The sequence below is a fragment of the Cetorhinus maximus genome, chromosome 15, assembly GCF_964194155.1.
Source record: "Cetorhinus maximus chromosome 15, sCetMax3.hap1.1, whole genome shotgun sequence".
NCBI classification, from domain to species: Eukaryota; Metazoa; Chordata; class Chondrichthyes; order Lamniformes; family Cetorhinidae; genus Cetorhinus; species Cetorhinus maximus.
In genome coordinates, this window is record NC_135893.1 from 65,480,345 (window position 1) to 65,492,473 (window position 12,129).

Sequence of the window (12,129 nt, forward strand, 5' to 3'; positions counted from 1 at the left end):
CACAGCACCTTCCACATTGCGACCCCTACCACCTAGAAGGACCAGGGCACATGCACATGCAAACATGCAAGGCAGCAGACACATGCAAACATGGCCTCCTGCAAGTTCCCCTCCGGGCCGCATGTCATCCTGAGATGGGACTACATCATTGTTTTCCACTGTCACTGGATCAAAATCCTGGAACTCCCTCCATAACAGCATTGTGGATGTACCTACACCACATGGACTGCAGTGGTTCAAGACCATCACCTTCTTAAGGGCAATTTGAGATGGATAATGAATGGACTTTTCAGCAATGCTCACATTGCATGACCAAATAAATAAAACTGAAGCTGCCTGGGCTGGGAGGCGATTGTAACATCACCTGGGAGATTGGTGTGGCACGGTCTGAAAAGCTGGTTTATAGAGGACAGTAATGAGCAAAGGCCTGTAATAATTGTGCAGGAAAATGGTGCATGGCTTGGAATGTATTGGAGAGTAATGCAATATTGTTTGGGAGTGTGATGCTACATATGCTGAAAATCTAGTGCAGTGTGGGAGGATAGCACAACATAATCAAGGATGGGACCATGGAATGACCTGGAAAGCAATTTTTTTGTAAAGGGTGATACAGCATTGCATGTAAGGGAAGAAGAAGAGGAAATAGCAAAGAAAGAAAGAAAATGCTAGTGGGAAAGACAGCAAGAAAGGAAAAAAGGAACTTGCTTTGATATGGCGCTTTTCACAACCTCAGGATGTCCCAAAGTGCAAGTATTTTTATTCAAGAGAAGGCAATTTTCACATAGTAATGAGACAAGTGACTAATTAATCTGTTTTAGTGATAAAGAAAGACCTACAGACAATGCGGTATGTTTGAAGTGGAGTCACCGTCGTAATGTAGGAAATGCAGTAGCCAATTTGTGCAGAGCAAGGTCCCACAATTAGCAAGGTGATAATGACCAGATAATCCATTTTAATGAGGATGATCGAGGGATAAATATTAGTTAGGACATGAGAAAATAACCAGGGGGCACAGGTTTAAAGTAAGGGGCAGGAGGTTTAGAGGGGATGTGAGGAAGAATGTGGTGGGAATCTGGAACTCACTGCTTGAAAGGGTGGTAGAGGCAGAAACCCTCATAACATTTAAGAAGTATTTGAATGTGCACTTGCGATGCCATGGCATACAAGGCTATGGGCCTAGTGCTGGAAAATGGGATTAGAATAATTAGGTACTTGTTTGACTGGCACAGACTCAATGGGCCGAAGGGCCTTTTTCTGTGCTGTAGACCTCTATGACTATAAAAACTCCCTTGAGCTCAACTAAATATAAATTATATAATTTATTTAAATAAATAAATAAATGCCATGGGTTCATTAATGTTCACCCCGAGAGCAGACTAATTCAATGTCTCATCTCAAGGGCAGAATCTCTAACAGTGGGGCACTCTTTTAGTATTGCATCAAGTACCAGCCTTAACATACAGTAATTTTAGCAGGTAAACATTACTTCTGCTAGGTTAAGAAACATTATAGCAAAAATAAAAAAAATAAAAATACTTGCTGTGTAGATTTATTTTTGCATCAGTATATAACTTTACTTATTTTGAATCCAGGGACCAAAGTATCAGTGCAATAAAAAACTGATGAAAAATGTGGACAAAATGAAGATAAAGCCAATAAAATTAGGGGCTTTTAAATTAAGATAGTGCCAGCAAGTTTAACAAGAACAAGTTGCATTTATAGAGCAACACAGTAGAATGTCCCAAGCCATTTCATAGGAGCTTTAAGGCAAAAACTGATACAGAGCTACATAAGGAGATACTAAGGAGATAAAGTTAAGCTTTGTCAAAGAGATAAGTTTTAAGGACCACCTTATAGGTGAAGAGAGAGGCAGGGAGGGAGGTTTATGGAGGGATTTTCACTGATATGGGCATCGGCAGCTGAAGCTCCAGGCACCGATGGTAGAGCAATTAAAACCAAGAATGCACAAAAGATCAGAACTAGAGGAGCACAGAAATTTCAGGGGGCTGTAGGGGTGGAGGAATCTTCAGAGAAATGGAATGGAGAAGCAATGGAGGGGTGTGAACCCAGATGCACTGGTTATCAGGTACTGAAAGACAGGCATTGCAATATAAATTGAGAGCACTCTGGTAACCAAACATCACTTGGAGGTCTGTATTTTTGGTGGGTGGTGGCTTTCTCAGCTGCTGTCCGCAACTCCACTCAAATATAAAACTGGAATTACATCACAAAACATTGATGGAAATGTTGTTCTCTTTGGCTTGTCATAGTTATGCAATTGGTTATTTTGCTTCTCAAACCAAAGTACCAGCATGTGAGTGAGATTCGAGGAGTCTTTAGAGGCCCTATTCACCACCAATGAACGATATGGCCTGCACTAATGCATGATAGTGTTCGGGAGAGCAGAAGGTTGAGCTAAAGATAAAGCATTCAATGTGAGAGTAATCTAATGGGGTTTCCTCTGAGAAATTTGTTTCCAATGAACTTCAAGGAAAGTGAACTCCAATCATGGTGGTAAAGATTTGGAGAAGGATTCCCTCCTTCTGCATTGGGAAACTTCCTACTTTCAGGAGTTTGACTAGAGTGCTGGCACCAGGTGAAGTAAACAAGTGAGTGAGCTGAATGGATGTCTTGGATCTCTGAATTTGCTCCTCCCTGGATCTGACTAAGCAATACAAGTAACTTTAGAAAGGACATGGAGCAGAAAGACAGGAGAATTATGAGATATAAAGCAGCTAAACAAAATAAACCTGTAAATTTCAAAGCTAGTAAGAGAATAAAATCAAATATCAAAAGATTGTACTTTTACTGAAATAAATGTTTTTCCAATTAAGCACCTGGCTACTATAATTTGGCAGTTGATGCTCACATCCATATATTGCTGGCCTGAACTTCTTGGATTTCCAATTGTTGCAGAAACCGACTTTAACATGTGAACTGATATTTGATAGTTTGCCAGTTGATGTTTGGTAGTTTTACTTTACCTCATTCAGGCTGTAAGGTACTGATAGTAATGATATTTGATATAGGCATGACAGTTTGATTTGTTCAATTCTCTCACTGGCTGATTTAAACATCCACTCTCCAACAAAGCACTTGCCTGGAATGCAGCAAACCACATAAGCCAGTCAAGGCGGTAATGGTACGGACTGATAATGCATGGTCTCCGCTTCAAATCTCCAGGTTTACACTTGAAATCGTATTCCTCCCACAAGGCACTGGGATCATGCGGATCTTGACTCATTGTCCCCTGAATTATGACCTCAGTCCTTTCCTTTGTGATACTAGGAAAACAGAAACAAAATAGATATATTACATTGAACGTTCAAAATGCTTTTTCTTAAACTCGGTTTTCAGAATATCAACAATTGCAAAATTATCACTGTTCCTACAAGCCATCTACCACCTTGTTTTATCTAACTTTATACAACATGTGCTTATCCAACTTATCTTTAAATTCATCTATGCTATTCACCTAGACTACTGCTTGTGGAAGGGAGTTCAAAATTCTCATCACTCTGTTTTTCTTTTCCATTATTTAGTTGTTTGCCATCAGAAACTAATTATGTTGCCAGTGCCTTTAAACAAAAGCTCTCTACAACTGCAGATAGCACAAGAATAGTCAGCATTGTGACTGCAATTCCACTTAACTAACTAAACATTGATTCAGGTCATGCAAATCATCTTTCATATGAAACATCTACCAATATTAATTTCTGCAAAGTACAAAAATCTCTAGCTGCTTGAGCTCTCCTGAAGTGTCACTGTGTGAAGTGATGTTAAGTCACCCATAATAGGAAGGTGCCGAATTCAAATCATTGTACCCAGATAGTCAATTTCTATCAGAGCAGTGGTGGGAGTCTTTCAATTGGTCCCAGTGCCTCAGGGTAGAGTGGGAGGAGAAATATCAGCCAAGATTCCTATGCCGGCTCACCATTCAATAACCCATTGATGTCAGGAAAGAGAGTACTAGGTTTAACTGTGATAATTTCTTCCCCACCACCCATCAAAGTGGCTGAACACATGGATGCACATAGTCTAATGTTATTTACTGGACTAGTAAACAATGGCCTGGGCTAATAATCCAAAGAATGTGAATTTCAATCCCACAATGGCAGTTTGAGAATCTCAATCTGTTTTTAAAGAAATCTTAGAACACAACAATGTGGCCATGTAACTGTCATAAAAACCCAACTGGCTCACTAATCTCATTTTAGGGAAGGAAACCTGTTGTCCCAGTCTGGCTTATATGTGATTCCAGCCCCAGGCAAACATCATTGACTCTTAACTATCCTTTAAAGTGGTCTCACAAATCACTCAGCTGTACTAAGACAGCTTAGACTGTAATATTGCAGGAAGGCCCAATGCCACCTTGTCAGGCCAACCAGGGTTGGCCAATAAGTGCCAACATTCCTGGTGCCACTCACATCCAGAGAATGGATAAAAGGCAATTCTCCATTAGGTTCACATGAGAAATGCTCACGTGGATAACGTGTTGATGTTTCTATCGGTACCTGTGGGAATCATACTCCAGTGGCCCACTTCTCCAGGAGACTGAGGAGGGCAAGAGGGAGCAAACAAAACGTTCAATCCTGAAAGTCCGCTTACAGCAATGTCTAAACCTTCCCAACTTTGCGTGGCCCAGAAACCACCTTTGAGCCCAATAGGAAAGCCATTTATTGATTCCCCTTTTCTCCTTGGATAAAAATTCTAGGTGTGCCCGGCTGCTCTCAGACTTTCTGCTGGTGTCAGCCAACCATGCTGGATAAATAGACCGCTGATTTTCCATTGCAGATGACGTCCATTGAGCACTGATGTTGCTTTACTGATTGCAACTTCCCGGGCTGGAAAAGGTTAAAGCTATTCTCAGTGTACAAAGTGCCCCTGTAGTCGGGTGGCTCACCTCATTAATGTATGAAGTATGGAATTTGCTCTAACTCCAGGTTACTGGCAGCACTCACTAAATCAAGGTTATTGGACAATCTTTAAAAGAAAAATGTTCTTTGTGTCTTTTGAATTATGTAAAATTCAACATCTATCATGAATTTAACTTCAACGTGTATATTTTCTGTGGAGGTGACATTTTATTCAACATAATTTTCAATTTATGTCATTATTTCCTAAAAGAAATACTGGTCACAGAGGTTTTCCCTGCTGTGCAATTCTGAACTAATGACTTTTGCTATGTAATGAATTGCATGAAGCTCCAGATTGCTCCTGCAACCTTGCTCTATGCTGTCAATAGTTGACTGTCTGAGTGTAGGGGACAGCCGAGGTATCTCAGTGTGTCAGCACTTCCTCACCATGTGATGACAACTCCCCGAAATGTCATAGTTACAGTCTCCACAGGAATTACCTTGTGATGTTTAGTTTGAACATAATTAGAGGTTAACACTCTGAAGACCTAGTTAGCATTTCTGAAAAACAATCAAACTTTCATAGAATCATACAGTACTGAAGATTGTCATTTGGCCCAACACATCTGCACCAGCCCTTTCAAAGAACTGTCCATTTTGATTCCACACCCTAGCTTTTCCCCCATAAGACTGAAAATAAGTTCTCCTCAAGTACATGCCCAATTTTCTTTTCAAAGTTATGATGGAATCTGGTTCCACTACCCTTTTAGATACTGCTTTCCAGATCTTACTTTGACAGGAATTAAATTATTCATACACTTAGGAGGGAATATGAATTAGTTCATTTCTTAATTTATGTCAAATTCATTATCACATTGGTAGTTTAACAGCAGCAGAATTCATGGCAGCATACACAAAAAAAGCATGCTAATTAATAACATCACATTTTATGGAAGTCCAGTTATGTGTATCATGTCTATTTTGCCACAAAGTAGACAACAGGATTCTGCTGTCTGCACTGCCTGCCTTACAGATCTGAAAAGGTGAATGAGTTCACTCTTTCTGTACAACAGCTGATGGTAAAAGTGAAAAGCGAATCCATTTCTGTGGCCACTGGGGCTAATTTTCCCCATTGGCACTCAGCTGGTAATTGGAGTGAATCTCCTATTTCACTTTCATCACATTGTTTAATCTTCCCGATGAAATCAATGAGAGAGCTCCACCAGATTACCAAACAGGTTGTGAAACACCCATTGCGTCAAGTTGATCCACTGATAAAAGAAGCATTTATATCAAATTTACTTAACCCCAGTTCATAAACTGGTGATACAGCACAAAATGAGACCATTTGGCCCATCATTCCTGTGCTGGCTCTTTGGTAGAGCTGTACAATAACAGTAATTCCACTCCTCTGATCATATCTCACAGTCCTATAATTTGTTTTCTTCAAGTATTTATCCAATTCTATTTTTTTATCGTACTATTGAATCTGCTTTCACCTCTTCAAGCAGCGCACAGATCAGAAAAGCTTAAGTGTGTAAAAATTGTTTCCTTATGTCACCTCTGCTTCTTTTGCCAATCACCTTAAATCTGTGTCCTCTGGCCATCAACCCTGGGGTTGTTCTCTTTAGACAAGAAAAGAAAGAGAAGGGATTTGATAGAGGTGTCTACCATAAGGGGTCTAGACAGAGTAGACAGGGAGAAGTTGTTCCCATTGGTGGAAGAGTCGAGAGTCAAAGGACACTAATTTAAAGTGATTGGCAAGAACCAAAGGCAATATGAGGAAAAACTGTTTAATGCACTGAGTTATTAGGATCTGGAATGCAATGCTTGAGAGTGTGGTGGAGGCAGATTCAATTGTGGCTTTCAAAATGAAATTGGATTATTAGGTGAAGAGAAAAGATTTGCACAGTTATGAGGAAAAGGCAGGGAGCAGGACTAGCTGAGCTGCTCTCGCAGAGAGCCGTCATGGACATGATGGGCCAAATGGCCTCCTTCTATTCTACAACTACTCTATGATTCTGCCCCAGGAACAGTTGCTGTTATTTACTCTAACAAAATCATTCATGATTTTGAATGCCGCCATCAAATTTCGTCTTAATTTTCCTTGCACTAAGGACAACTGTAGCTTCTTTAGCCTCTCTTCTCAGGTTTCTTGACTTGGCCCTTCTCAGATGTGAAGCAGATGTATCCATGAGCAGGTCAAGAGAAAACTCAGGTAAAACAGGCTAGAATTTTAAGGACCCCCCACCTCCACCACAACCCCCAGGGCAGGTTGTCAGGCAGAGGGGGCGTAAACTTAGGCACCTTAGCAGCAGTGCCAAGCTAGTCAGCTAACCACCTCCGTGGGATTTGCCCACAGCAAGGGAGGCATCAGCAGCCTACCTGCTCTTCGGCCAATTTATTGGTAGCTTAAGGGCCTCCTCCTGTCACCGCTGGAATATTACCTGTGGTGGGAGGTGTCAATGCCACGGCAAGGCTAGGTCGACAGGTGAAACCTTGCAGCCTTTTAGCGGACTGAGGGGAGGAGGTCCCCCCCCCCCCCACCCCATGAAGGTATCATGAGCAGAAACATCCCCCCCATCGGGAGGGTCGTGCAGGGGTGGTTGTGAACCTGATCGGCGTCCCCAATCAGGGCCATGCCGCCATTTTACGTCGGCGGGCCAACTAAGGCCCACCTAGCGTGATGCTCGCTCGGAAGCGCTGTGCATTCCCTGTGCGGGTGGGGGGGATTGCCTGAGTTGGGGCCTGCGCTCTTTCGCGTATGCGCATGAAAGAGCGCAAAAATCTCCCTGGGGCACGGAGCTGCCTCAGGGAGATTTAGTTCGGAATTAAAGTTTTTATTAAAGACAGAGAAAAATTATTTAGACATGTCCCCTCATGTGACGCTGTCACATGAGCTGGGACACGTTTATCAAATGTTTGAAAATTTTTTACTTAATTAATAATCCCTTCATGAAGCCTCATCCCGCCCGTGGTTGAGGTTTCATGGAAAATGTGAAGGCTGCCTGGGCTCTTCGCCTGCCCACTAACCTTAAGGTTGGACGGGCAGCATTCTTAACTACTTTAATTACTTTCTTAGTGGCCTTAATAGGCCTTTGACAATTTGGCAGGCACACAGCCGACTCGGCTGCACACCCGCTGAACTGAAAATCTAAATGACACGCAGTGGCGTTGGGACACCCGCCCGAACGTCACCGCATGTCATTTTACACATCGGTGAGCAGGCCCTGCCCCCGCTCGCTGACCCGAGAATTCTTCCCCATGTGTTTAATGGAGCTCCCCCTGTATTCCCTGATGAACCTTGGTCTCCCTCCCCCAGTTGTTGGGGTTTAGTAGCCTGGCCCTGGCAAAACTCCGGGACTTACTGTGAAGTCCAGGTTCATGACATCTCTTCTTTGGTAATTGGCTGCAGTCCCAGCAGTGTCCACTACTCCCAGTGGCTACTGCTGGTACTAGAAAGCTGCCAGCCATTCGATTGGCTGGCAGGTCTCAGAGGTGGGACTTCCTCCCAGAGGGGGGCCTAAGTCCCGCCTCAAGCCAACTAATGGCCTGACTGGCGTAAAATGGCTGCAGGGTGACCCAGCCAATCAGAGGTAGGTTCGCCCACGACTTTTCAGCCAGGTGGACAAGGCCACCGTTCTGCGTAAAATTCCAGTAGATGGTATTATAAATAAGTGATTAAATCAGTCAGCAGCAAACCAGGGTAAAAATTAAATCAACAATGAAATCATTTAATAAGACTAGGGATGACTCAAATAGAATAAGCAATGACAGCCAGATAGGATTTAAATTCCGGCTTGTGACAAATCTTAATTCACTTCCAACATTGCAAAATAATGCTCACGTTAAGGATATCAATATCATTGCATAATGCAACTATTCTTGCTTCACACCTTCCAAAGGCTCCATAAGTGTTGACAATTCGCAGTGGATTAAAGGAAGTGTTCATCATTTGTTTTGAGCTGAGCAGGTTTACAATCACTGGTAGACTGAGGTAGGCAATAAGAACCCCAAAAGAGATGTTCAGTACTCGTCGAATGAAGGCACCTGAAGAAGCAGACATAGAACAAAATCATTTTAATACTTTAGCGTGGGCCAGAAATTTGATTCAGAACAGGAAGGGGTTAGCTGAGGGGAAAGAGTATTATTATAGGATCATCAGGGTTGCTAATTAAAAAACAGTGGGGTCCAACTCATTCATCTCTTCCCATCCTGTCAGTTGCATGACATGATAATAATGGAGTTATTGATTAATCACAGCAATCAATCTCTATTAATTAGTCGACAATATATCCAGACATGACATATGGAAAACCGAAGTGATGGAAATTCCAAAGTCACCTGTGCCTCCCAAGCATGCTGCACCGTGCTATGTCAAAGTCAACCATTCCATGTGGGGGAAAAGAGATATACGTGTATGTATCTTGCATCTTTCACAACCTCTGTATATCCCAAAGTGCTTTACAGCCAATGATGTATTTTTTGAAATTTTGTAATGTAGCCAATTTCTGGGTCCCGCAAACATAAACGAGATAATGATCAGATAATCTATTTTAGTGATGTTGGTTGAGGCAAAAATGTTGGCTCGGACAGTGGGCAGAACACCCCCTACTGAGCTGAGGGGGCAGACAGGGCTTCATTTAAATGTCTCATCAAACAGTGCAGCACTCCCTCAATTCAAAGGCAAAGACCCCCCCCTCCCATAGGAGGGGGGGAGAAAAAGGAAGGTCAATCACTTTACCATTTCACCATTTCTTTACTCTCAACAGCTGTACAGCAGCCGGCAATACCCTAGAACATTGGAGTGATGTTCTATGTTCACTGCTTCTAGCAAACTGTAGAAGCACTGACAAAGAAACAGTCAGATACACTTCCCCCTTATGTTTACAGTATTGTTACATATAGCGAACAGAAGTATTCCTTGCCATTGAAGTACGACCCACAAGTTTCTAGCAAGAACCCTAGTATCAGTGCCTCTCTGAACCTCTCTGTCTTTCTATCATTCTCTTCTCATTTAAGAAGCTCCTTAAATCCCACCGCCTTGACCTGCCCTAATATCTCCTTAACTGATTTTGTTTGATAATTGCTCCAATGAAGTGCCTTACAATGATTTGCTTTATAAAGGGCACTATATAAATAAAATCTGTTGTTGTTGTAACATTCCAACTTCTTGTTGAATAGATAAATATTTAACAAATGAGATAGACTGGAATAGGCCAGTATCATGCACCCCCTGCATGCTGGGTGTCTCATTTCAATGCAAACCAGGTCTTGTGTTAGTAAAGAAGAACTGCACAATGGCAATTGCAGCTGACAGGCTCCAACCAGACCAACCTGTGTTGTGACCAGTGAGAAAACCTGCGTTCCCCATATTAGGTTCATCAGTCACTGAATGACACACATGAGAGGAAGCAAAACCCCAGTGATCCAGTCATTCCCAATACAAGGGATGTCCATAATTAATATTCGATGGGCACCCAAAAAAGCTGTGACATCAGTAATTAAGATTATAAAGTTTAAAATAAGTTACTGATTATTACATTAACAAACGCCAAGTAAAAGGAGTTTAGGTGAATGTGATGTTTCAGTGAAAAATCTTATTCTGTACTTGTTATCTCACGGGCTTGGGCAATGCAGCCCTTGTATGAAGTCAGAGATATCACTGCTCCAATCAGTCAAATGATACAGTTAAATTAACGTGGTCAACTAGGCTTTCTCTTATTTATTTCATCAGTTCCTACTGCTCAGGATATGTTTGTTCACTAGGGCAAAGTTTTACAAAGATTTTAAGGTAGGTTTGTACCTTGGTAAAATTTATTGACTTTTTACTGCTAAGCTCCCAGGTGAAAGCTATAAATTACATTCCTGATGTATTCAGGAAATGTCACTGACAGTCAATTTAAATCCACTAGAATAGGGCCTAAATAGGTATTAACTATGGTTCAGTGAGTAGCACGCTCATCTCCAGAGTCAGCAAGTTGTGGGTGAGAGATTTGAGCACAAAATCAAAGCTAACACTTCAGGGAAGTACTAAGGGTATACTACCCTATCGGAGATTCCACCTTTCAGATCCGAAGTTAAAACAAGACCCCATCTTCCCTTTCAGGTGGAGTAAAAGATCCCATGTCACTACCCAGAGGAGCAGGGAGTTCTCCTGGGGTTCGAGGCAATAGTTATCACGCAACTAACATTGCTAGAGAAGATCATCTGATCAAGTACCTCATTGCTGCTTGTGGGATCTTGCTATGCACAGATTGGCTGCCGCTTTTCCTACATTACAATATTAACTGCGCTTCAATTACTTCACTGGCTGTAAAGCATTTTGGGACATCTTGAGGCCATCAAAGGCACAACATAAATTAAAGTCTTTGTTTCATTTTTAACCATTCTCAACTCAGTTCCCTCTCCTTTAACATATTTTTCAGTTCTGCTTAGTTTTAAGATTTGTCCTTTCTTCTCATTTTGTATTAGTCCTCAGCAAGCTGGGTGAATTGGTAAAGTGGATTAGGTTCAAACTCTGGGGGCCTCAATTTGAAGTTATGGTATAGCAACGCCCTGTTGCCTGCAGGCATGCCAAGGGAAAAGATTTTTGGTTAATGTCAACATTGCCCTATGGGCTGAGGCCCTGAAATATGAACCTGGAGCCACTATTTGGTGCAGTAACCTGATTCATTAGGATGGCATTTTGTTTCTTCTGTGCTTTCATCATAGCCCCAAATATCACATCAGGAGTTCCTTGCAGCAGTGCTTGACCCAATCATCTTCAGCTGCTTCATCGGTAACCTTTCCTCTGTCATAAAGTCAGGAGTCGGGGTGTTTCATGATGCCTCTGTATTGTGCATTCTCATTCACAACTCTTCCCTACAGCCGGAACTGGATAACAGCCCTGGTTGGGTTGACAATTCACGGGGAACATAAGTGCCTGGTAATGATCATCATGAACAAGAGAATGTCAGTCAGGTGTCCATGAGTGTTATGGAAGCTCATCACTCTTCTGGATGGGTGCAACCACAGTAACATTAAAGAAGCTCGATCCTATCCAGTTCATTTAACTGGCACCCCGTGAACAGGCACAAAATCCACTCACTGCAACCACAGTATGCTCTGCGAAACCTGACCTATGTTATTTTGACAGCACCTCCCTCCCCTGCAATCTTGACCACCAGCAAGAACGTGACAAGCAATATTGTGCAAGCACCATCACCTTCAAAAATTCCCTAAGTCTCTGACCAGCCTGATTTGAAGATATACCACCATTCTTTTATTGTTG

At 42.1% G+C, this 12,129-nt stretch overlaps 1 protein-coding gene across 2 annotated transcripts in view; it reads right to left on the minus strand.

The window, feature by feature from the left end:
- Positions 1-12,129, minus strand: part of lmf1 (lipase maturation factor 1) — a 615,052-nt gene that overhangs the window by 69,137 nt on the left and 533,786 nt on the right. For both annotated transcript variants that reach the window (XM_078558576.1, XM_078558577.1), the window contains 2 exons: positions 8,753-8,906; positions 3,101-3,284 (listed from right to left, as the gene is read on the minus strand). In XM_078558576.1, coding sequence (XP_078414702.1) covers positions 3,101-3,284; positions 8,753-8,906 — 338 coding nt within the window. The remainder of the gene's footprint in view (positions 1-3,100; positions 3,285-8,752; positions 8,907-12,129) is intronic.